This window comes from Hypanus sabinus, unplaced genomic scaffold, assembly GCF_030144855.1.
Source record: "Hypanus sabinus isolate sHypSab1 unplaced genomic scaffold, sHypSab1.hap1 scaffold_88, whole genome shotgun sequence".
Lineage (NCBI taxonomy): Eukaryota > Metazoa > Chordata > Chondrichthyes > Myliobatiformes > Dasyatidae > Hypanus > Hypanus sabinus.
The window spans coordinates 124,113-150,672 of NW_026781732.1; the positions used below are offsets into that span (position 1 = coordinate 124,113).

At 45.2% G+C, this 26,560-nt stretch overlaps 3 protein-coding genes across 3 annotated transcripts in view; all 3 read left to right on the plus strand.

Annotated features, from left to right (window-relative positions):
* LOC132390375 (zinc finger protein 239-like) overlaps nt 1-26,560 on the plus strand; it is a 445,145-nt gene that overhangs the window by 36,983 nt on the left and 381,602 nt on the right. The gene's annotated exons all lie outside the window — the stretch shown is intronic.
* LOC132390361 (zinc finger protein 239-like) lies at nt 1,016-10,149 on the plus strand. Its single transcript, XM_059962971.1, has 2 exons — nt 1,016-1,073; nt 4,038-10,149. Exons 1-2 carry the CDS (start codon nt 1,016-1,018, stop codon nt 5,048-5,050), a joined length of 1,071 nt encoding a protein of 356 aa, XP_059818954.1. The 3' UTR covers nt 5,051-10,149.
* The window catches only part of LOC132390368 (gastrula zinc finger protein XlCGF26.1-like), a 28,713-nt gene continuing 14,616 nt past the window's right edge, over nt 12,464-26,560 (plus strand). The window contains exons 1-2 of the mRNA XM_059962981.1: nt 12,464-12,610; nt 18,063-18,239. The gene's annotated coding sequence lies outside the window, so the exon portion shown is untranslated. The remainder of the gene's footprint in view (nt 12,611-18,062; nt 18,240-26,560) is intronic.

The following is a 26,560-nucleotide window of genomic DNA, read 5'->3' on the forward strand; positions in this document are numbered from 1 at the left end:
CCATTCCCCCCTTTCCCGGGTGTGTCAAATCATGTATATGATCGACCAATATTGGTAAAAACTGTGTAGGAACACAAACCTGTCCCGCTGGAGTAATCCAAATAGCTAGGTTGGGTTCTTTCTAGCACCCCATCTGGGACCACAATTTGCGCTGCTGCTCAGAGATGTCCCCATGAAAAGTATGTACCTCCCACATGTCTGGCAAACCTGTTCTGCTTATGACACAGAGGGTTGCCTGATGGGAACCCGAGGAGACTACAACTACCAGGATTGTGCCACACTTTTCGCTGTCTCATCCGCTAAAGCATTGCATTTAGTGACTCAGTCAACATGTGGGTGTGGGCCGCTCATTAAATAACAGCCAAAGCTCGAGGTAGCTGTAGAGCGGTGAGTAAGTTGTTTACAAAGGTGACATTACTAATGGGGTGGCCAGAGGAAGACAGGAATCCCCATGTTCCCAGAGAGCCCCGTAGTCATGTACAATTCCAAATGCATAACGGGAGTCTGTGTAAACGTTCCCACTTTAGTCTGTTGCTGGGATACAGGCACGAGTCAGAGCAAACAGTTCAGCCTTCTGGGCAGAGACAGCTGCTTCAAAAGAGGCCTTCTCAATTACTTCACTGTCCGTCACTATTGTATAGTCAGAATATCGTTTTCCTGCTGGATCCACAAAAGAGCTTCCATCCTCAAGGAACGTTACCTCAGGCTAGAGGGGGTTTTGAGGAAGGGATGGGAGAGTCTGTCCTTCTTTTACGGTGATCCAGACAGGGGGCAGTTGGTGCAGTCAAATTCATTGCCTGAAATTGAGCAGAGATTGTGTGCAATGTCTTGGGTTCAGTCAATTTTAAAAGAGAGTCTTACCAGATGTCCCGTCTTCACCTCAATGTCCTTCCAGTATCGGAGTTGGCCCACGGCCAAGTCTTGCCAGTCTCCCTTGCTGCTGGAGGCTTGTTTCCTCAGGGTGAAGGCAAGGAACTCTGGGCTCTTTGACTTGAACCCAGGGCAAACCCTAACGATGGTACGGGGAGCCACCAGTCCTGCCTGCCACCAAAGGAAATCCGGAAATTTGGCCAGTAATGTGCTGCCCTCTTTTCCTTAATCCTGTCCAATCACCATGACTGGGAACTTCTCTCGCTCGAGGGGTGCATAATATTGGCTTTCCTCAATGAGCACCCCCTAGTGTCATAGCACAGAATCACATGAGGGTCGGCCGCTGACGGAAGGGGTTCAAACGCGGTGGAGTCCAGATTAAGTGCCCACTACTGGGGATTCGGAAACTGGGGAAGCTGTCGTTTGGTCACTGGCCCCAGGGTGATGCCCTTATCTGTGTCTCCACTCCTCCTGTCCTCCACAATCAGCTCCTTTGTTTTTGTGATAATGAGGGAGAGTTTGTTTTCTTGACACCAGTCAGATATTGTTCAGACCTCAGACAGAGTCAGCAATCAAATGGTTGAGCATGGTGCGATGAATGTGCTGAACTGTGTATAGCACAATGCAAGAAGCATTGTAGGAAAGCCAGATGAGCTCAGGACAGGGAATTATGATATTGTGGCCATTATAGGGGCTTGGTTGCACCCAACAGTCTGAGGGATTTAGAGGAACAAATTTGCAGAGCGGTCACAGACCATGCCAAGAAACAAAGGTTGAGATTGTAAGCGATTTTAACTTTCCATATATTGACTGGGACTCCCATACTGTAAAAGGACTAGATGGGGTAAAGTTTGTCAAATGTGCCCTTAATTGGTACGTAAAATTCCCGATGTAGAAGTGTGCAATAAGCTGTTAGGCAATGACCAGGGCTGGTGACAGAAATTAGTGTTCATAATGCCATGAAATTCAAAATAAAGATGAAAAAAGAGAGGTCTGGACCATGGGTTGAGATTCTAAATTGGAGAGAGGTCAATTTTGATGGTATCAGAAAGGATCTGACAAGTGTGGATTGGGACATGCTGTTTTCTGACAAAGGAGTACTTTGTAAGTGGGAGGCCTTCAGAAGTGGAATTTTGAGGGTGTAGAGACTTTATGTGCCTAACAATGTAACAGTTGAAACATAACTGGTGCAGGGAATCTTGGCTTTCTGGCTATATTGAAGCCCCGGATATTTCGTTCCTTTAAATGCCTCAGACTTTTGGGTGCTACCAAGACTCATTAATCATCATCCATGCCCTGAGCTCATCTGAACATTTTCATTGTCTTCTGTTGGTTTCTCGCTTCCCAATAGCTTTTGCTCTTTTGTTTGCCCTCTCTTTGGCTTTTATGTTGGCTTTAGCTTCTCAATTCAACTATGGTTATGTACTCCTGGTTTCCAATGTTTTCACTTCCTTGGGATATGTCGATCACTCAGCTCCTGAATTGCTCCCAGAAATTCCAGCCATTGCTGCTCCGTTGTCACTCCAACCTTTTCCCTTCCAAACAAGTTTGTCCAGCTTCTCTGTCATAGAATAATGGAGACGTTCAAAATAGAAACAGGCCATTTGGCCCATCTAGTCAATGCCAAAAAAACATTTAAGCTGTCTATTGCAACTAACTGCACCAAGACCATCGCCCTCCATACACCTACCATCCAGGCTTCCATCAAAACCTCTTTGAAATGGTGAAACCACTTGTGCTGACATGTCATTGCACACTCTCACGACCATTTCAGTAAAGAGCTTTTCCATATGTTCCCATTAAGTTTTCACCTTCCCCACTTACCCATGACCTCTGGTTGCCATCCCATCCAACCTCAGTGGAAAAAGCTGCTTGCATTTACCCTATCTATACCCTCATAATCTTGTATACTTCTGACAATTTCCCAAAGCTATGTACAATGTCCTTGTTTATGTTTAGAGCCTTTTTTACGTGTATAGGATGATGAGGGGCATTGATCATGTGGATAGGCAGAGGTTTATTCCCAGGGCTGAAATGGCTAACATGAAGGGGCATAGTTTTATGGTGCTTAGAAATAGATACCAAGAGGATGTCAGGGGTAAGATTTTTACCCAGAGAGTGGTGGGTGCATGGAATGTGTGAGAGTATTTCAGTTACTGTGGGGCCAGGAGCCCGTGCTGCTCAGTGGGAAGAGGGAGCAATACCAATGGCGAGAGTCAAACTGAGCCAGGTCACTATTGGAGATGGGAGAGATGCCCCATTCTTAAAGAGACAGGAAGAGCATCAGAGAGTTTGATGGTCATTCCAGGTACCAGCACTGTGCCCAGTTAGAAGATGATTTCTCTCTCCAACTTGGGTTGAACTTCACTGTAAGAGTGTGTTGCCAGATCACACCGTGACAACTCAAGTGATCTCATATGAAAAGTTGCCCCACACACATTGATGGATTTTGTAAATCTTTTTACAGGCTAAAAACAAGGAATTTATCTACGGGAATTTCGAACACAACATGCCAATTTTGCTGTCTCTGTCCAGATATTTAAGAAGTGGAGCAAGGGATTCACTCGATCATCCTTCCTGCTCAGGCTGTGGGGAGGGATTCACTTGGTCATCTGACCGACTGGCAAAGCGGAAATTTTACACGGGGAGAGGCCGTTCATTTGCTCAGACTGTGAGAATGGATTCAGTGGGTCTTCTCAACTGAATGTACATCAGCAAATTCACACTGGGACAAGGCCATTCACCTGTTCTGTGAGTGAGAAGGGATTCAGTCGTCTTCCCACCTGTGGACACACCAGTCAGTTCACACTGGGCAGAGGCTGGTCATCTGCTGAATTTGTGGGAAAGGATTCACTCGGTCATCTGATCTAATGGCTCACCAGCGAGTTCACACTGAGGAACGGCCGTTCACCTGCTCGGAATGTGGGAAGGGATTCACTTCATCATCTCAACTGAAGGTACATCAGCGAGTTCACACTGGGGAGAGGCCGTTCAACTGCTCAGACTGTGGAAAGGGATTCACACAGTTAGCTAACCTACAAGCACACCAGTCAGTTCACAGTGGGGAGAGGCCGTCCTTTTGCTCAGACTGTGGGAAGGGATTCAATTCATCATCTAAACTGAAGTACATCAGCGAGTTCACACTTGGGAGAGGCCATTCACCTGCTTAGACTGTGGGAAGGGATTCACACAGTTAGCTAACCTACAAGCACACCAGTCAGTTCACACTGGAGAGTGGCCGTTCAACTGCTTAGAATGTGGGAAGGGGTTCATTCGGTCATCTCAACTGAAGGTACATCAGTCAGTTCACTCTGGAGAGAGGCCATTCACCTGCTCAAACTGTGGGAAGGGATTCACTTTGTCATCTCAACTGAAGGTACATCAGCGAGTTCACACTGGGGAGAGGCCGTTCACCTGCTCAGACTGTGGGAAGGGATTCACACAGTTATCTGGCCTGCAAGCACACCAGTCAGTTCACACTGGCGAGAGGCCATTCACCTGCTCAGTCTGTGGGAAGGGATTCACTCTATCATCTTGCCTACTGACACACCAGTCAGTTCACACTGGAGAGTGGCCATTCACCTGCTCAGACTGTGGGAAGGGATTCACTCGGTCATCTCAACTGAAGGTACATCAGCGAGTTCACACTGGGGAGAGGCCATTCACCTGCTTGGACTGTGGGAAGGGATTCACTTCGTCATCTCAACTGAAAGTCCATCAGCGAGTTCACACTGGGGAGAGGCCGTTCACTTGCTCAGACTGTGGGAAGGGATTCACTCAGTTAGCTACTCTACAAGCACACCATTTAGTTCACACTGGGGAGAGGCCATTCAACTGCTCAGACTGTGGGAAGGGATTCACTCGGTCATCTCAATTGAAGGTACATCAGCGAGTACACACTGGGGAGAGGCCATTCACCTGCTCAGACTGTGGGAAGGGATTCACACAGTTAGCTGGCCTACAAGCACACCAGTCAGTTCACACTGGGGAGAAGCCGTTCACCTGCATATTCTGTGGGAAGGGATTCACTCAATCATCTCAATTGAAGGTACATGAGCGAATTCACACAGGTGAGAGGCCATTCACCTGCTCAGACTGTGGGAAGGGATTCACTCGGTCATCTCGCCTACTGACACACCAGTCAGTTCACACTGGAGAGAGGCCGTTAACCTCCTGTTAATGTGGGAATGTATTCACTCAGTCATCTAACCTTATGTAACTCTCACTCCGGCTAGCAGCTTAATATAGGGGGTGATAGCCCCCTAGCTCGGCCAAATGTGTGTGGATGCTGCGCCGCGTCCCCTGTTACAAATCAATACCCCAAAATAACAAACAGTACACAAGATGTGATTCATAATTCTTACTTTGACTATAGGGTTAGTAAAGTAAAAAAAAGGGCCCACTCTCCCCATTTGTGGCTTCTCATCTCTCCACAGCAAAAGCCCATGAAATTCTCTCATCCAGACTCACAAGAAAGAACATTTCTGTCATTGGACAGCCCAGCACTCCAAAACCCTGTTATCTCTAGTTGTATCCTAAACATTGCTGCTGCAGAGAAACCACTACCTCAGCAGTGAAACATTACAGAGAGGTCATTACATTAGCAGTGAAACCTTACAGTGTGTTACACTTACAACACACTACCGGGTTCACACAGGGGAGAAAGTTTCAATAAGCTTCATGCTGGATATTTGTCCATCACCATTGCTGAATGCTATTTTGAGAGTGATTGTAAGTGTTGAACTCTGCAATTATTGCTGCTGCTCACCACACCCAGTTCTGCACCCTGGTCACTGGGCATGGGAGGAGTTTCCTCTGCTGCATATTCACCTTTAATGGGACTACATCTGTGACAAATGAATCAGTTCTATCTTAAGCACTGTCTCTGTTACTTAGTGAATTTATAACACACCTAGTGTGCAGTAGAGAGTCAACTCAGGCCGGCTGAACCCTGCCAGTGATTCCGTTCCACAACAGATCTTTCAAATCCTCGCCTGTTGTTCACCTCTCATTCTCCCTGGGATGAGGTCCAAATAGTCATCACTCTGTGGGTGAATATGTTTCCCTTGAATTTCCTGCAGACTGAAGAAGTCGAGCTGACTGCGCATCTGTCTGAGATGTTCTTTGCCCCTCTAATCTCTGGGCTGAGGAAGAATGACATTGGGAGTTAACCTCCTTAATCACGACTCATGTCCACATTATGGGTCACTTTCCCCACTTCTAAAATGTTGTTAGCGAACACCACTGTCCTCTAAAGACTGAAAGCAGACTGGGAAGCCATCAATTGGATTTTCAACGAAGCTGGGTCAGAAACCAGAGGCAGGTCTGCACAGAGCAGAGTTTGGGGCCCTGGACGATGTTCGGGGTAAGAACGTATGATGAGGAGAGGGGATTCAGTAACAGGGCATGTCAACGAATGACATTTGGAAGCAGATTGACAGGGAAAGTAATTAGGTTATCTGACTGACGACACAAACACTACCTGTGGTGAGGTGTTCCACTGGTTGAGGAACATGTGTGTTAGGAATGGTTTTATCTATTGGGGGAGTTGTTCCTGCTTGTTTATCCTGTAATATTATAACCAGATGGATTGACCTATCTGAAATAATGTATTGATGATCATATAATTTGCAAGATTTTGGCTCTAAAACTGGATCAGGCTTGAATTTATGGTGTTTTCATGAGGTGATGGAGGGCATTCATGAGTTTGTATTTTAAAGCAAGATTTTGGTGAATGATATTTTCCACTTGATTGTATTTGCGTAAGTAATCAGATTGAGTTAAACTCATGCAGGATCCTAGAAAGTGTTGGACTGTGTCTGGTTTCTCTTGGCCTTTTCTGCACTTACTGCCTTGTTTGTTTGTATTTCATGAAGTTTCGATTTGTTTTACTTTTGTTACCCACCTCGTCCTGTATTTCCGCAAGGAACTCCTCTGTTTCTGGGAAGAAGTCTCCAACTCTCAGTCAGGTGCTCGATGCTTCCTTGTCACCATCTCGTCTGCTCAGCTCATTGGGATGTCTCCCATGGAGGGTCATACACATTTCACTGGTTAATGTTTTCTTCCAGAGTGATGATTTATTTTTCTGAGCCAGCTTGTCATTTAAGCTTTATGGTCTGTATTTCTTATCATAATTGCATATACACACATGGAGTCAGTTCAGTTCCTCCGCCATATCCTTATCTCCATTTACAATTTCTCCAACATCATTTTCTTTCGGTCCTATATCTACCTCACCTGTTTTTACTCCTTATATACTTGAAAAAGATTTTAGTATCCTTTTTGATATTATTTGCTATCTTTCTTTCATAGTTCTTCTTTTCTCTATTAATGACCATACTTTTCTTTCGTAAGTTTTTAAAAAAACTTCCCAATCCTCTGTCTTCACACTAAGTTTTGCTTCCTTGTATGCCCTATGCTTTGCTTTTACTTTGGCTTTGACTTCTCTTGTCAGCCACGGTTACATCCTTTATCCATTCGAAAACTTAGTTTTCTTTGGAATATATCTGTCTTGCACTTTACTCACTTCTCGCATAAACTCCAGCCGTTGCTGCTCTGCCGTCCTCCCTGCTAGTGTCCCTTTCCAGTCAACCTTGGCCAGTTCCTCTCTCATGCTACTGTAATTTCCTTTACTCCACTGAAATACTGACACATCTGATTTTGGCTTCTCTTTCTCAAATTTCACAGTGTACTCAATCATGTTGTCATCACTAAGGGTTCCTTCACTTCCATCTCTCTAATTACCTCTGTTTCATCACACAATACCCAATCCAGTACAGCCGATCCCCTAGTGGGCTCAACAACAAGCTGTTCTAAAAAGCCATCTCATAGACATTCTAGAAATTCTCTTTCTTGAGATCCAATGCAGAACTGATTTTCCCAATCCACTCTTCCAGTAGCGATCTGATTTTCCCAATGATTTTCCTTGCTTTTCACCCCCTGTCAAAAGTTCTGCTAGTGTGAATAGATCAGCGAGTAAAAGACGACCTGATTTCCAAAAGGCGTAAAGTTAGAGATGACACATTTCTTTAATATTTAAGCAAGATTACATTTTTATTTTAATCTATTACAGTTTCAAAATAACAAAAAAAGGAAAAGGGCCAGAAGCAAATGTTTGGGCGCCCTACATTTTCAGTAGCACCCCCTTTGGCAAGTATCACAGCTTGCAGACACTATTTGTAGCCAGCTAAGAGTCTTTCAATTCTTGTTTGGGCAAATTTCTGGGTTCAGACATTAGTAGCAATGTACTAACTGTGGAAATTACAAACCACAATATTATTAGAATCACAGAGCCAAGCAGCAATGAAACAGGCCTATCAGCCCTTCTAGTCAATGCTGACCTGTTTTTGTTGTTACTGCCCATTTCCAGCTACCTGCATCAGAGCCTCCATACACCTCCCACCCACGTCCTCACCCAAATCCCTCTTTAGTGTCTAAATCAAACCCACATCCTCCACTTCCACTGGCAGCTCATTCCACACTCTCACCAACCTCTTCACCAAAGTGAAGAATTCCCCTTCAGATTCCCTGAAAATAATTCACTTTCACACGGAACTTATGTGAAATGTCAGGATGGGAGAGTGGACGGGGCAGAGAGGGAAGACAGTAAAGGGAGGGGTGGTTGAATGTGGAGAGGGAAACAGAGCGGAGTGTTTATACTTAATATTTTTTGAGAAAAATTAATCGTTTTAACTTGCTGCAAAGCTACTCTCCATATCCTGTATAATCTTAACCAGATTACTGATCCAGATGACAAGTAGCAATGGTTGATGTTCAAAGTAAATTTTATTATCAGAGTACATAACTTTTATATAGTCAGATACCACATAAAACCCTGAGATATCTTTTCCTACAAGAATACTTAGCAAATCTTTAGAATAGTAACATGATCGATGAAAGATCAAGTAGAGCACAGAATTCAACCAACTATGCAAATCCAAATATAATTAAATATCAATGAATAATGAGAGCAATGGGGTGTAACCCTGGGGAACCTCACTGGGCTCGGGCCTCGAGTCCAATAAACAGCCTCCCACCATCACTCTCTGCTTCCTACCATCAAGACAACTGTGCATCCAGTTAACCAGCTCTCCCTGGACCCCGTGTGATCTAACTTTCGACAGCAACTTACCATGCTGAACCGTATGAAAGAACTCACTGATGCCCATATCGGCCACGATCCTGGGACAGAGGTGTCACCGATCAGAGGGCATGGATTTAATCAGAGGATGAAGTGGTTCAGAGGGATCTGAGGAGGAGATTTGTCACTCAGAGGATAGCTGAAATCTGGAACTCACTGCCCGAGGTGGTGGTGGAGGCAGGTCCCTTCACAACATTTACGAAGAGGATGAGCATTGAAACTGCCGAGATACAGTCGGCTGTGAACCATGTGCTGATAAATGGGACCAGGGTAGACAGTGAGTGGATGGTCAGAATAGGTATGGCCGGCAATGGCCTGTTTCCGTGCTGTTTGATCCACCACTCCGGACATGGTAAATTACCGATGGTGGCACCGCAAGGCATTGATTGCAAAACTCCACACCCCTCTCCAACCTAAAATAATCCAGACTGAACCCCTTTGTCACCTTTGGAAGTATCTGTTTCTGTCAAGGTAGCATTGAGATTGGTCACTTCTGCTAAATAACTGGCAATTGATGAAGTTCCTGTGTCTTCCATTAATGTTGCTGCCTTACAGCAAAACTAACCCTCTCACAGTGTCACAATCAGTGATTAAATCCCGCACCAAACACTGTGCTTTCAACCCTGCACTTGAACCATCTCACTGAGGTTCTGTAGACACAAACCCTGCCCTCTGCATATGTGATCAAATCTCCCCTGCTTCTGACATTTCAAATACCCTCAGAATGGTTTTCTGATTCAGTCTGAAGGTTATGGTACATTCAGCTCATCGTCAGACCTGACAAACCATGTCTTCCCACAGCTGGTTCCACCTGTTGGTGTGTCCTCTTTCCTCCACCTCCAGGGAAGCTGCATCTCCACACAAACTCCTCACTTGAGACGACTGTCTGTACCCGTGACAAAGGAAATAACATCTCTGTCACTCTATTCCAGCTGCTACCACCATAAAAGCATAAAAGCCAGGACCAACAGGCTCTGGGACAGCTTCTTTCACCAGGCCATCAGACTGATGAACTGACGCTGACTTGAATGTACTCTATATTACATTGTCTGTTTTAATTATTATAAACTCTTATAAATTACTATGATTGCACGTTGCACATTTAGATGGAGACATACTCCTCATGAATGTATGAAATAAAGTCAATTCAGTTCAATTCCTGATTCTGTGCCTGACCTGCTCGCCTCTGGGTATCCTCCGTCAACAAGCTTCTTCCTCAGTCACCTTCTGTGAGTTCACACAAACAAAAAATAAATAAATAAAATGATCTATTAGACAGCTCCTGTACCCCTTTACCCCTGAACATGTTCTTCTGTTAAAACTCTGTCCTGAGCCCCTTCCTGATTCCCTTTCCCTTTCAGACTCCCGATATGCCAGCATATCCGAATTCACTCTAAGGACATTTATACCTCACAGGAGGATGTAGAAACCCGTGTCCCCTGATGCAAGGGTCACTGACACACCCTCCCCCTTCCCAATCTGCATTCGCAGCCCATGACGGAGACAGCTGTCTGGGGCTCTGTGACACACAATCTTGTAACTCATAATCTTGTGAACAGCAAGCTTAGACAGTCATTAATATGAAGAGAGAATTGTTGTTTCCTGAAAGGACACGCGAGCTAAGCTGTCTGATCCAGTTCACCAGATCATCCCTTGTTTACAACTTAGTTTGTCTCGGTACCCTCCTCCCTCTATCACGGAATGTCCAATCATCCCACTTTCTCGCAAAAGAACCCAACACGCTTACAACCCCACGCCCACACTCCACTGATAACCTCTACCCACACACACGGACAGATCCCCTTCACACCTTGGAGAACCACAAGGAATTGATCCCACAGCCCGGGCTCGGTCGCAAAGTTAAAACCGGGACTGAGGAGTGCCTGGAGCCCACAGCCACCCGGCAGAGCTCGGGCCAGGCCCTTTCTCACTGCTACCGGCCCCGATTTACACAAACCCGACATCGGCCCCGGCTCACCGCCGCTCGGAGTTGCGAGGCTTAGTGTCGGCAGCGCGCCTGCGCGTCTCCCTATGCTCAAGACACTGGCCGGGGGTCCCTACAGCGCCACCACTGGCCGGAGCCGGAGGGACAGTGCAGAGAGCTCGGCCATTCGGCTGTTTCACGGGGACACGCCGAACTCCCCATCAACTCCATCCAGCTGGAATGTAATGACCAACAAATATAATTCCTGTCAGCGATTAGCCGTCTGAGTGATTCGATGACTTTTAGAGGAAGGGGTATCCATGGTCCACATTGTCAGGCTGTTAGTTTACCAGGATGCAAAGACGCTGCCTGAGGAACTCAGTGGGCCGAGCAGCATCTGTGGAGGGAAATGGACCGTCAACATTTCGGCCCGAGACCCTCCCTCTGGACTGAGAGTAGACGGGAAATAGTCAGAGAAAAGAGGAGAGGGGTGGGGATGGGGCAAGAGCTGGGGAGTGAGAGGTGGATCCAGGTGAGGGGGGAGGTGGGATGGTGGAAATAGTGACAAGGGTGGGAAGTAAGTGGTTGGACCAACACGGTGCTGCAGAAGATGGAAATTAATTCCACAGGATTAACAGAGAGGTTAGAGAGTATTTGTTATAAAGCATGCAATGAAGATTCACCAGACTAATCCCTGGAGTGGTGGGGTCATCATATGAAGAACGATCAAATGTGATAACCCTTTCATTTAGAGAAGCGAGGACTGAAAGGTGAACACATTGAAATGCACCGGTTGAACCAGGGATCCCAGTCTCTGAAACAGGGATGGACTGTGCGGGACTGAGATGAGGGGAAATGTCTCCACTCTGAGGGTGGTGAATGTTTGTAAATCCCCACCACAGAGGGTGGTGAAGACTCAGTGATCGTCCTCACATAAAACAGAGAAAAGCAGATGTGTGGAGACCGAGGGGAATCGAGGAAAAGAGGATAGGGCAGAAGTTTGTGGCTAAGAAGGGAGAGCAGCAGCCATTTTGTTGATGGTTAGAAGGGCTGAATGGCCTCCTGCTGCTGTTTCTCACTTAATGATTCAGTGTTCCTGATCAGTGAGGCCGGAGGAATGTGAATAGAAATTAGTGTTTACTGACATAGACTGATTTAAATGAAACCTGCACATTTCCGGTTTGGGTCTGAGTTCAGTTTCTGACCAGGATGGGAATCGAAACTCTAACTCTGAGCGCTCTGTGACCTAGGGCTGGAGGGAACGGGACCGGGGAAGATATGGTGGGAAAAACTAAATACATATCTGGTTTAAATTTGGAGATAATATAGGGAAATAATAAAATAATGTGGGAAATGCGGCGGTGGGAAGGGCAGGGTGTGAAGGGCGAGGAACAGTCAACGGGTGACTTGAGAGACCCTCCACTCGTCACGTGATCCCGTTTTACCGCAGATCGGAAGCATCTTCGGGTTTGTTTCCGAGGCCCCGCCCACCGCCTGATGACGCAATTAGCACATTGCGCATGCTCACATTCCCGGGCTTGGCAGTGCTAGTTTTTTCGTTCTTTGTGAAACCGGGTCGGTGGTGAGATCGGGATGGGGAGTGGGTTCTCGGCCCCTTGGACGGGGAGCCGGAGACGGATTATTCTCTGCGGGGCAACACCAACAATTTTCCTTCGGTGAGTATTGAAGCCGGTTCCGATCGGGGAGTTCTGACGGTGGGTAGTGAGTTAACTTTCCTGAACTCAAACAAAGAAAATCTGCAGTTGCTGGAAATGCGAGCAACGCGCACAAAATGCTGGAGGAACTCAGCAGGCCGGGCAGCATCTAAGAAAAGAGTACAGTCGACATAACCGGCCGAAACCCTTCGGCTGGACTGGAGAATAAAAGGTGGGGGTGGGGAAGGGAGAGAGAAACAGAAGGTGATCGGTGAAACCTGAAGGGGGAGGGGATGAACTTTCCCGGACTGGCGGCCTCGCCTCGCTTCCTTCACAGAATCTGCCGGTGTCGGTCCGGAGTGAAGGTCTCACAAGGTCTCTGAGATGAGCTGCCGCTCAGCCCCTGTTGTTCTGGTCCTATTAGCAGGATGACGTAAACATATTTCTATACTGTTACTGACAGAGAATCGTACAATTTGTGTTCCGTGTGTTATCTGAATAGACTTGCCTGTGATGCTGCTACAAGTCAGTGTTTCTCTGTCCCTGTACCTTCTCGTACTTGTGCACTTGGCAATAAATTCAACAGGACCTGAGAAATCTCAGTGAGATTTGATTAGTGATGATCACCTTCGCAGCTCGGTCGGTGGAATGTAAAGAGACAGTACACTGTTAAATGCAAGACTGAATAGTGTTGATGATCAGAGGGATCTTGGAGTCCGAGATCATCGCTCCCTGAAAGCGACCGCACAGATTGATCTGCACAGATTAAGAAGGCAAATGGTGTGGTTCTCTTTATCATTGTGTTCAAAAGTCTGGAAGTTGTGTTGCAGCTTTATAAGATTAATTAGGCCACATCTGGAGTGTTTCATACAGTTGTGGTCGCTCTCGTTCTCTGAAGCATGTCGGGGCTTTGGAGAGGGCGCAGAAGAGGTTTACCAGGACACTGCCTGGAATAGAGGGCATGAGCTATAACGAGAGGTTGGACAAACTTGAGTTGTTTTCTCTGGAGACGTGCCGGCTGGGATGAGACTGAATAGACGTTTATAAGATTACCAAAGGATTAGAAGCAGTGTCTCAGAAAGGCAGCGTCCATTATTAACGAACTCCAGCACCCAGGGCTACCCTTTTCTCAAAGTTACCATCAGAGAGAGAGAGAGGTACAGAAGCCTGAAGGCACACACTCAGTGATACAGGAACAGTTTCTTCCCCTCTGCCATCTGATAGCCAAATGGGCATTGAACCCTTGAACACGACCTCAATATAAATATATAATATTTCTGCTTTTTGCATGATTTTTAATTTATTCATAGAATAATAGAAACCCTACTGAACAGTACAGGCCCTTTGACGCACAAAGTCGTGCTGACATGTCCCTACCTTAGAAATTACTATAGTTATCCATTGCCCTCTATTTTTCTAAGTTAGTTTTTCTCCAGTGCCGCCAGGTACCTATCCAAAAATCTCCGAAAAGACCCTATTATGCCCACATCCATAAACATTGCCGGCAGCCCATTACACCACTCCCCACCAATCTCTGGCAAAAAAAAACTCACCCCTGATATCTCCTCTGTACGTACTCCCCAGCAACTTAAACCTGTGCCCTCTTGTGGTAACCAATTCAGCACTGGGAAAAGGCCTCTGACTATCCACATGATCAATTCCTCTCATAAACTTATATACTTCTATCAGGTCACCTCTCATCCTCTGTCGCTCCAAGGAGAAAAGGCCGAGTTCACTCAACCTATTCTCATAAGGTATGCTCCCCAATCCAGGCAACATCCTTGTAACGTGCCTCTGCACCCTTTCTAAGGTTTCCATATTCTTCCTGTAGTGAGGTGACCAGAATTGAGCACAGTGGAGTGTGACCAGGGTCCTATATAGCTGCAACAAAACCTCTCGGCTCCTAAACTCAATCCCACGATTAATAAAGGTCAATGCACCGTTTGTCGTCTTAACCACGGAGTCAACCTGCATAGTAGGTTTGAGTGTCCTCTGGACTCAGACCCCAAGATCCCGCTGATCCTCCACACTGTGAAGAGGCTTACCATTAATGCTATATTCTGCCATCATGTTTGACCTAATAAATTGAACAACTTCAAACTTATCCAGATTGAAATCCATTTGCAACTTCTCAGCCCAGTTTTGCATCCTTTCGGTATCCTACTGTGACCTCTGACAGCCCTCCACACTATCCACAACACCCCCAACATTTGTGTCATCAGCAAATTTACTAACACATCGCTTCACTTCCTCATCCAAGTCATTTATAACAATCACGATGAGCAATGGTCCCAGATATACATATACTGTAATTCTTATTATTTTGTTCTGTGTTTTCTTTTTTGTCTATATTATGTCTTGCATTGAAATGCTGCTGCAAAGTTAACAAAGTTTACACCACACGCCAGTGATAATAAACCTGATTATGAATCTGTGTGGACAGATGATATATTTTTCCTGGGGGTTGAAATGTCTAATACATTTAAGGTGAGAGGAAATCTGAGCGGCAAGTTTGTCTCTTTCCACAGAAGTGGTGGGTAGCTGGACTCTCTGCCTGGGGGGGGGAACGGGACCCCACCAGTCACGTGATCCTGTTTGCCCCTCCCATTTATCCACAGATGTAACTAACTCTTCGCGCATGCTCACTGTCTCCGGTTGGGTGGTGTTTTCCTTTCTGCTCAGTACTGAAGCGGATTGTCTGCGGGATTGGGAAAGGGTCCTCCCCTCCTGGGTCAGGAAGCCAGGGATCAGATCACAGTCTGCGGGCCGAAGATATCGTTTTCCCATCAGTGCGTATTGAGACCGATCCCGAGTGGGGAGATCCAATGTTAGCCGTGAGTGCTGAACTGAGGGCCAATTACTCATTTATTTTCCTATTATCTGGGCTCTTCAAAAATATGTAGATGTCACTTAATCTGCATTGAACGATCCAAACCAGGAGCCCAGGCTGTTTATTTTCACAGAGTTGAAATGGGAGACCCACCAACAGGTCACATGAGGCTGTTTAACACAGATCTACCCCGCCCTCTGGTTTGTGACTCAAGATCATGTGGTGTGCGGTCAGAGTCCCCGTATGTGAGGTGATGCTTCCTCCATGTTGTGTTGGGGAATCTGATGTTGGCCACTGAGTCCCGTTAACTTCCCCCAACTTGTCTCACTTCCTGAGCCTCCTCGCATTTGTCTTTGAGCTTTTTGGCTGTTGTGTCTTCTCCCGGACTGGGGTGGGTGAGGAAGGAGAATGTACCAGGTTGTGGGGATCTTTGATTTCACTACCTGCTTTCCTGAGGGACTGGAAAGTCCAGTGTTAGAATGGTTTCTGTGATGTGCTGATCTGGGTCCAAAGGTCTCTGCTGTTCCTCACAGTCACGGGCAGAACAGTTACCATGAAAAGCATGAAGTGTCTGAATGGGAAAATTTCTATGGTGTGTTGATAAAAATTTGGTGAGGGTTCAAAGTATATATGGCAAAGTTCTTGTTGTTTTGTTCTAACTTTGTCATTTTAAGATCCTTTATACAGTAGTGAGTACTATTAATTCAGTATCTGTGTATTGCTGGAGAACCATAATTGATCGTCCTTGATTTCTTCTCCACCTCATTCCATCTGCTCATTCCCTGCCCATCTTGTTCAACCTCTGTCCAGTCTCTCTCCCACCAACTTCAGTGACATGCATCAACTATCTGGGTCAACCTTGGTCCACCCTGTGTCACACCTCTTTAGTGATATATATCGGCAATCATTCTTGGCTTCATTGTGAAGTATTCTTTTACACCTTCGGCCTTGCTGAGTTGTTTCCAGAATCAGTTTTTGTCAGCTGGAAAGCCAGAGGCTCATCAGGTGCCAGTTCTGTTGTGCATTGGTGTGGAGTCCTATTTTGTGAACTGTGACTGCCTGACACACTTCATCATATTACAGTCAGCAAAGAGTTCTGGGAGAGTTGGTGCTTGGGCTCTAGTCCTGTGATCAGCATTCCAGGGAAATGGAACTGCTGGTGTTTTGGCTTTGACTTTGCTTAGTGCTTCTACAGAAGGGGCTGGATGGATGTCCTTCTTCGAGCAGCTGGACATTGGTTGTGGGGAAATCCTGGATTGCACTACCCAGTGTGAGATGTGGGGACAATGTGTGAGACTCTCAGGGTCGGTGAGTGGCAGATTAAGCTGTGTGACTCTGTGAGGTTGGGTCCTGGGATATCATAGCTTTTGATCCAGGGAAAGTGGACCCGGGGATCGAGCTGTTTGGGCTTGTGAGGTGTTGATCGAGTATTTCTCGTCTGGGATCAGATGTTTCTTTCTGGAGTTCCTTTGGAAGCAATGACTGCCAGTCTGAGGAGAGGATGAGTTCCCATTCCATCCTCACAGGGAGAGGCTGTGAGTAAATGGGCTGTTCCGTGTTTACAACAGTAGAGATAGACCCTGAGTTTGGTGTTCAAACTATGCTTCGAAATCCCCCTTTCACTGTCATCTGTCTGTCACTCGGTGGAAATCAGGCAGAATCTCAAGTTGCTGGAGATCTGCAATAAAAACTGAAAATGCTTGGTCATTCTGACAAAACATTATTACCCTGAATTGTAAAGTTTGTTCCTCTCCCAAAGCTGTTCCTTACCTACTGAGAATTTCTGATAATTCTAGTTTCTTTTTATTACATTTACCTTGGAATGGTTTATATTTCCAGAAATTAACCTGGAAATGGAAATGGCTCATTCTGTGCTAGTAGAACAATAGAGAAATCTCAACTTACTCTGTAAATTATCCTGGTATCAATTTATCTCTTATTCCTGGAAATGTGTTCAGTACAATTGCTGCTTGTAAACATGGTTTCCAAAAATAATCTCAGGAATAATCATTGTTATGTATGAGGAGCATTTGATGGTTCTGGACCTGTGCTCAATGGAGTTCAGAGGGACATTGGGGAGTTGTGGGAGGGATGTATGGATAAGTAAACGCACAGAATGCTGAAAAGCCTGGATACAGTGGACATGGAGAGGATGTTTCCATCAGAAGTAGAGTCTGTGATCTGACAGCACGGTCTCAGAAAAAAGATGCTTCCCTTTAAAACTGAGATGAGAAGAATTTTTTGGCTAAAAGATGTCTGATCTGTGGAATTTGTTGCTGCAGAGGTTGGTTGAGGCTGCCATTTTGTATATTTATGACACAAAGTAATATATTCATGATTGGTGAGTAGCTCAGGGTTACAGGAGGAAGGCAGGAATATGGTGTTGGAATAAAAATCAGCCATGGTAAATGGTGGGGCAGACCAGATGGATCAAATCACATAATTCTGTTCCTGACTGTATGATGGCTCCTCCTTGTCCCATATCGTTTTGTGATGTGTGAGGGACAATAAATTGTTCACTGCGATCATTATATCTGCCTTCAATGTTTAAATTTCAGTGAGTTTTGTTCTTAGTAACATTGAGCAGAAATGTTTGGTTCTCCTTTTTAATGTTAACATACTTCATTATCTCTCTGGTTAAAGTTAGACCTGCGGTGAGAAGTTTATTTGAAGAAAAACCCCAACTGGAAGCAAACCACAGCTGAAGACGAGAGAACAGCAACAAGTGAATTGGCCCGAGGACTGAGAACAGCAACTGGAGAGAACAACTCTGCATCAAGAGACTCGGATTTCCCAGTGATTCAGTCAGGAGAAAGTTTGGTGAGTCTCATTTACTCAAAAACATGTCCTTTGGACATTACATACCTGTACAAGGGAAGGTAGGAAATAGCTGGAGTGAGACTGAATGTCCCCAGAAGAACCAGTTATGCTTCTGTCAGACCCAGTTGCAATCAGTCCCGGTCTGGTGATGTGCTTCCAGCAGCCCAGCCCTTTAAAACCACTCCCATTCTGTGGAAGTTGAATCCAGATAAAGTCACTCAGAGACCGTATGGTACAAACTCTTTGTTCCAAGCACCCGGGGCGTACTCAGTTAGTCACTCAGACAGGAACAGACTGTGAATGCTACCACCCTATCCACCAATTCCCCTTACACAATAAATTTATCTGTCCAGATACTCCCCCACACAAGACTGGATGGAGCCAAAGTTATTTACTATGACAGCCCCTAAAGACAAATTACAAAATAGTCATAATGGCTCACACACACAGAACAGACAGAAGCTGTCCTATCTCTACACATGAGTGCACAAGGAGATAAGCATCCTGAAACCGTAGCTAGCTACCCTCAAGAAGAAATATGGCTCAGCATGGCTTAGTACATCTGTTGATCATCAGCAGTTTCTTTCAGAAAAACAGGCTGTTATAGATTAACGAAGTGTTAACCCTTTTACATACTTTATCATTCCCTTCTTTAGATCATTACATGATCAACAAAGCAGTAACTTTTTTACAGAGAAAACAACTGAGTACAGCTTTGACTTCTCAGTGGGGAAAAACAACATACATCAGTAATTATAACAATGATATGTACAACTTTTAGGACATAGGATTAGGACTATGCCCCACATATTACCTTACAGGCCTTTGAAGATCACCATTTCAACCCTTCGGTGAACCCGTGTAAACCCTGCCCTACTTTCTTGATGCTGTCAGTCTCCTTGACAGTGTGCTTGGAGAGGGATGTAACGTTAGTAGACTCATCAGGGATATAGGTGCTGCATTCTGTGTCAATAATAGCACAGGTTCCCCCTTTCTCAGCTAGGATAAAATCTAAAGTCGTACGATTCTGTACGACTGTTTGCCAGATTGCAATCATTTCAATGGATGTTTCTGTTACTTGGGCCTGTGTTTCTGTCACAGGGCCCCTGCAGCATTGTGGCCAGCTCCTGAAGTTCTTATAGCCAAATTGATTATCTCTCATGAATTTCTGGCTACGCTATAGGAGAGAAAAACTATCATCAAAAATCGCTCAGTCTCAGTTATTCCTCTCGGCTGCTGGGCTCCTGCAGATATGGCCAGGATGCATGTTTCCCAGCGTAGGAAGTTCCGCTTGGTGGGGCCCTGAGACACCATCCCTCAAAACACTGACAGCCACGGTCATCACAGACTGGACAACAGTTCCTCACTCTCTTCCCCGGGTGTTATTTGAAAAAGCCCAGGCAGATAGTTCCTCACTCTAGTTGAGCAGGATTACTGACATTTGAATCATACTTTTACCATACCGAGGAATTTCAGCACAAACCCAGCAGGCCTCTGGTTCTACCTGCTTGGCATAGGTGTGACAGAGAGACAGAAAGGTGTTAACATGGGGGCCCCTGGGCGCTGGGGTGAGCCCTCTTAAAGACATAAACACGAGCAGCACCGTTACGTACCCAATTGGTTTAAATGAACCAGCAGCTATAGACCACACCTGGAGTCTGGTTTTGATGTTAAAACCACTCTCTTTATTCGTATCTACTTATAATATAACAAATTAAGCAAAATAATCAAAAGTTAAAAAGTGTTATGAGTACACATACGTGTAAATATAACTCCCAAACCTTTGAGCTCAGGGAATACCAAGCTTAAAGTCTTGAGATGGTGAACTATGAAAGTTCAGTTCAGCCATGGAATAAATGACAGGTTAACAGTCGCTGTAGGTTCTATCCGTCGTCGTTCTAAATCTACATACAAATTATCGCCAGAAGCAGCTTATCACAGGCGTACTGTCTTCAGAAGGAACTACCACACAAGCAAGGGTTGACACACAGGTAGATTCCACAAGGTACTCCCAATCCAGATCCAACACACAAAGTATTACCGACAGTGATTTCCACAGAATATCCCTTCTCACAAGTGGTTACCACATAACACACCCGAATCCGGCTAAGGGTTAACAAAAGTGGTAGCCGCGAGATACTCCAACAACATCCCCATATGGATTATACGAATTATCACCAACAGTGATTGGTCACAAGGGTACCTCTTCAAGTGAATTACCACACCCAGGCAAGGGTTAGCACAAGTGGTCCTCACAGGATACTCCCAAGCCAACAGATCCACTCCAGTGGATCAAAGTGACAATCACACATTCAGTACACGCTGGATCAATAGTCAACCCACATTGTGGGCATAGTAGAGTCCAAATAGTGGCCTTTGGCCACTAGGTCCTTTGTTTCGAACCTTCCATCTTCTTTCTTTCTCTCCGGCTGACTGTGTTTGTGACTGTCCTTGCTTAAATAAAACAAACTGTGAGCTATATAAACACAAGCTGCGAACAAGTGTAAACATGCTGCATAGTCAAATAGTTCTGCCCCCCTCTCTCTCTTAGTAAGAATCAAACAGGAGAATATTAGTTCCCTTCGGGGTTGATCGGGATTCGAAAGTCGGGTCCCAAAAATATGTCGAAGCTCGTCACATTCGATTTCGGTCATTGTCAGGCCAATCCATATTATTTGTCTTAATAATGTTGGCTAACTTAGTTGGTAAGCATTGGAGCAGTAAGTCATTAATAATGGGTATTTGTCCCTCCAGTTTAAAGGCTTGGTCTCCTGTGAAACTGCCGTAGCAGGCCACAAATCACATCCACCCATTCACGCTCCGCTTTTAGCGGCTCCCAACCTTTGGCATTCCTTCTGCAGTACATACCTCTATCCCATTCCATTATTTCTCCAACTTGCTGATAATATACTGTTCCACTTTAAACGTATGTCACATCCGGAACTTTTTCCAGTTAGCCGAGGATTTCCTTCCACGCCGCTGTGCGGTGTTGGGAAATCATGTACAAGGCAAGTTACAGCAGTAGTTTGCCATTGCCTTCTGCTGGGTGAATTGTTTTGTTTAAGAGATCACCAGCTCTAACCCAGCACGGATGAAAGTGTGCAAGGGAGTTGACTGGATTCGAACTCAAGACCTCTCGCCTCAAAGTCCAATTCTGAAGCCAGTAAGCCATCAGTGGCATAGCTGGCAGACTTCCATTTTACATCTGCCTTTTCCTTCCATTCCCTTTTCAATGATTTCCACTTCTTTCCTCAGTTCTTTTTCCATATCAGATTTACTGCTTGTTCTAATGAGGTAATAACCCAGGCTTCCCCTACCCCCCTCAGTCCGTGGCCACATTTTGTTCCCCAATTTCTTACTCAGTGCTATACTAAACATTTGAAAATCTTTTTCCTCGTCCGGAAAACTCTCACACAAAATTGTGTCGGGCTGCTGCTGGCACACTCGTATCAATCGACTGCAATTGACCGATTATCTCTAACTAATTTATCAGGCACAAGGCCTCCTGCTCAATTAACAATCTGATAAATTTACCCAGCAGGCACCTCCTGCTCAATTGATGAATTTACCTGACATGTCTGCTTCCTGGCCACTTAGTAAACTTTATCCAATACTTCCTCCTGCCCACTTAGTAAAAATTTTGCCTACCTTATACTAGTCTCCTGACAGATTTTTTTCCCGATCCTGTCAAGGTATGTGACCAGCCTTGGGCAAGGCACCATACATCCAAAGGAACTAACAGTGAGCGGCAAATGTAAAATACCTATTGGGCTCCCGGTCAGTCCCCACAGTCCCCAGAGTGGTTCAGCTGCTTACTCAGCCCGTCTGCTCAGTGCTCTGTAGATAGAGATCCTGTTTGTGATGCCAAATGTTAAAGCTGAATCTGAATAAAACTCGAGATACAAGCTTCTTATTGACACCACAGTTTATTGCACATTCTTCTGCAGGAGTTTGAGCCCCAGTTGTGAAAGGGAAGGCACGTAAGCACTGCCACTATCTGACAAGTCGTCTGACTTAGGTTACAGCCGTATATTTATACATAGTACACCCCATGCATCACTATTTCAAGATGTTATTTGAACTGGTATGCCCACCAAGTTTGTTGGTGCAAATCTTAATTACTTAGATAACAGAGTTTGTTATATTGAGGTTTTAATTATGGATGGATGTACTGTCCAATCCTTATTCCCTTTGCAAAGCCCTGACTTAATTACAAACAGATGTTCATTCCTGTCCTTATCAGTGAGTCCTCTGCCCCTTACTCAAATGAGGGTAGAACGTATAATGGTATCTAACAACGGTACAGTATACAATGTTATCAGCTCTCAGTGTGCCTCTCTGCAAGCCACAGAGAACTGGCAATGAGCCTGGCTGAGCTAACCACTGAAGACAGTGTTTACTTCGGTTCAAATATTCCTATTCAGTCACAATTATTCTTTTAGCCAGAGGTTACATAGGTTACATAGGTTTTTTGTTTATATATCCTCAATTCCTCAGGAGGGTTCAGGGGAAATATTTATGTCCAATATAGAAACTGGTATTACCTGTGTGTATTGAAGAATGAATTAGGAGAAATTGTTATGGGAAACAGGGAAATGGCAACAGAATTTAATGCGTACTTTAGATCTATCTTCACCAGGGAGGACACAAGAAATCTCCCAGATGTATGGATGGGCCAGGGTCATAAGATATCAGAGGAATTGAGGCAGATTGACATTAGGAAAGAAACTGTGATGAGTAGACTGGTAGGACTGAAGGTTAATAAATCCCCGGGTCCAGATGGTCTGCATCCGAGGGTTCTGAAAGAGGTGGCTCAGGAAATTGTGGATGCATTGGTAATCATTTTCCAATGTTCCTTAGATTCAGGATCAGTTCCTGAAGATTGGAGAGTGGCTAATGTTATCCCACTTTTCAAGAAGGGAGGGAAGGAGAAAACGTCAGTCGTGGGGAAGATGCTTGAGTCCATTATTAAAGACGAAATAGTGAAACATCTTGATGGCAGTAATAGGATTAGGCTGAGCCAGCATGGGTTTTCCAAAGGCAAATCATGCTTGACTAATCTGTTGGAGTTTTTTGAGGGTGTAACAAGGATGTTAGACGAGGGTAAGCCAGTGGATGTTGTGTACCTAGATTTTCAGAAGGCATTCGATAAGATGCCACATAGGAGATTGGTGAGTAAAATCAGAGCTCATGGCATTGGGGGCAGGGTTTCAACATGGATAGAAAACTGGTTGGCAGATAGAAAGCAAAGGGTAGCAGTGAATGGGTGTTTCTCGGACTGGCTGGAGGTGACAAGTGGGGTACCACAGGGCTCTGTATTGGGACCACAGCTCTTTACGATTTATGTCAACAATTTAGATGAGGGCATTGAAAACTATATCAGCAAGTTTGCTGACGATACTAAACTGGGTGGCAGTGTGACATGCGAAGAGGACGTTAGGAGAATGCAGGGAGACTTGGATAGGCTGTGTGAGTGGGCAGATACTTGACAGATGTCATTCAATGTGAATAAATGTGAAGTTATCCACTTTGGAAGCAGGAACAAGAGGGCAGAGTATTGTCTGAATGGTGTAGAGTTAGGTAAGGGAGAAATGCAAAGAGACCTAGGAGTCCTAGTTTGTCAGTCAATGAAGGTGAATGAGCAAGTGCAACAGGCAGTGAAGAGGGCAAATGGAATGTTGGCCTTTATTACAAGGGGAATTGAGTTCAAGATCAAGGATGTCCTTTTTCATTTGTACAGGGCCCTAGTGAGACCACACCTGGAATATTGTGTACAGTTTTGGTCTCCAGGTTTAAGGAAGGACATTCTGGCAATTGAGGAAGTGCAGCGTAGATTCACTAGGTTGATTCCTGGGATGGCAGGGCTGTTTTACGCAGAGAGATTGGAGAGATTGGGCTGGTACACGCTGGAATTGAGGAGATTGAGAGGGGATCTGATTGAAACATATAAGATTATTAAGGGATTGGACAAGATAGAGGCAGGAAATATGTTCCAGATGCTGGGACAGTCCAATACCAGAGGGCATGGTTTGAGAATTAGGGGTAGGTCATTTAGGACAGAGTTAAGGAAAAACTTCTTCTCCCAGAGAGTTGTGCGGGTCTGGAATGCACTGCCTCGAAAGCCGGTGGAGGCCAATTCTCTGGATGCTTTCAAGAAGGAGCTAGATAGATATCTGATGGATAGGGGAATCAAGGGATATGGGGACAAGGCAGGGACTGGTTGATTGATAGTGAATGATCAGCCATGATCTCAGAATGGCGGTGCAGACTCGAGGGGCCGAATGGTCTACTTCTGCACCTATTGTCTATTGTCTATTGTGACAATGCAAGAGGTGCTGGAGAATTTGCAAGTGGAAAGACTTGGAGTAATCTTTGCAAACCTGACTTTTTAAAGAATAATTTAGCAAGCAAACCACATATGAACAATGTGCAAAAGCTCTGGTGAGATGATTCTTCATTACTCGTTACAGGCCTGCTACATAGTGTGTGTGAGAGTGCAGATGAATTCCATCAAACCCGGGGGATATCAAAGTATTTATCGACAGTGATTTGCTCGCTGTGAAAATGATTACCTCTCTGTATAAAATTCACTGTGCACATGTCACTGGGTAAAAAAATGCACGGTACATGATTTATGTGCACACTGGTCATTACAAATTAGAGGGGACATTGTGGGAAATTGGGGAGACCTCCAGTGTCCCTTATGCCCCCACCTACAAGGTGTGCATCCAGCTGCAGCTTGTAACCCTGCACTTTAAGGAGTTGGAACTGGAAATGGATGAATTCCGGATCATCCAGGAGTTGGAGCAGGAGATAGATATGACATGAAGAAAGGTGAGTTACACACAAGGTGCAGGACACAGAAAACTGGGCGAGAGTCAGGAAGCGGAATAAAGTTAAATAGCCATCACAGAGAACTCTTGTTGTTATCCCACACAACAACAGGTGGAACACTTTAGAAACTATTGGGGTGGGGAGGATAGATTACCTGACAGAGAAAAGTCAAAGGGGTGATAGTGAATTCATTAGTTAGGGGAACAGAACAGGAGGGGACTGATATCCTAGTGGTAAGGCTTGCTAGTGCTAGTGTGGGTGGAGAGTGTGGTGGTTAAAATAAGTTGCTGGGGAAATGGGAGCCAGAATGACAGAACAGATAGTGGAGAGGGTGAATTGAATTGAATTGACTTCACAATGTACACTAGAAAGGCCACTCGGCCCATCTGGCTCCGGCAGTGTTTCTGTTCCATATCAGTATATCAAAATCTACCCCTGCCGTTCCTCTCTCACTCTCGCTGAGATGACAGGCTGCAACTAGTTACCACTCCGTGGGATAGGAGATTTCTCTTGAATTTCATAGAATCATAGAAATCTACGACACATTACAGACGCTTTGGCCCGCAATGTTCTGCCGACTATGTAACTTACTCTAGAAATTGCTTAGAATTACCCTCCCGCATAGCTCCATGTATTTATTAAAAGACCCTATTGTATCCGCCTCTACCACCGTCGCTGGCGGTGCATTCCACACAAACACAACTCTTTGCTTAAAAATCGTAGCTCTGACATCTCCTCTGTACCTACTTCCAAGCAGATTAAACCTATTCCCCCTGGTGTTAGCCGTTTCTGCCCTGGGAAAAAGCCTCTGGCTATCCACGGTACCAATGCCTCTCATCATCTTATACACCTGCATGAATTTCCTCCATGATTTTCTCCAGGCTGAACAAGAGGATGAGCTCACGGTGGTTGTGACGTTGTTCAGGGCTCCGGACGAAGTTGGTTAAACTCCTTCTTCCCCGCTCTTTTCAATGTTTTGGGTCATTTTCAAGAATTTTAAAGGATTGTGCCTCAGACAGCTGGGTTGTTGCAATTGTTACCTACCAGCAGCAACAGATCACTCATGGAGTCTGGTTTCGATGGTAAAAACACTCTCTTCATTAGTATCTACTCCAAATCTAAAAGATTGAATGAAAAATACAGCAATTAACTGTGTTATGCGTATATATAGCTCCTAAACTATCAACCTTGGGATACAATGCTAAAAGTCTTCAGATGGTAAATTGGAAAAGTTCAGTAATCCACGGAATAAGTGAGTGAGAGGAGAGATTTGTAAATCCTCACGGACACGTAGAGAGAAGGCAATTACGAAGAATTCCACACACATTCCACGCTGGGTAAACGAGAAAACAGTCGCCGAAGATCTTATCCGTCGATTAGTTCCGAAATCCACTTAGAAAGATCACCAGGTGACAGTGACAGTGACAGGAATATCGTCAAGTGGTTACCACAGAACACCCTGATTCCAGGCAAGGCCCAACAAAAGT

What these genes read in the sequence shown, in the direction of transcription:
- LOC132390361 (XM_059962971.1), top strand. Translation starts at nt 1,016, where the DNA reads ATGGTACGGGGAGCCACCAGTCCTGCCTGCCACCAAAGGAAATCCGGA. An exon ending in GAAATCCGGAAATTTGGCCA is followed by an intron (nt 1,074 to 4,037) that starts GTAATGTGCTGC and finishes CATTCACCTGCT; the next exon opens with TAGACTGTGGGAAGGGATTC.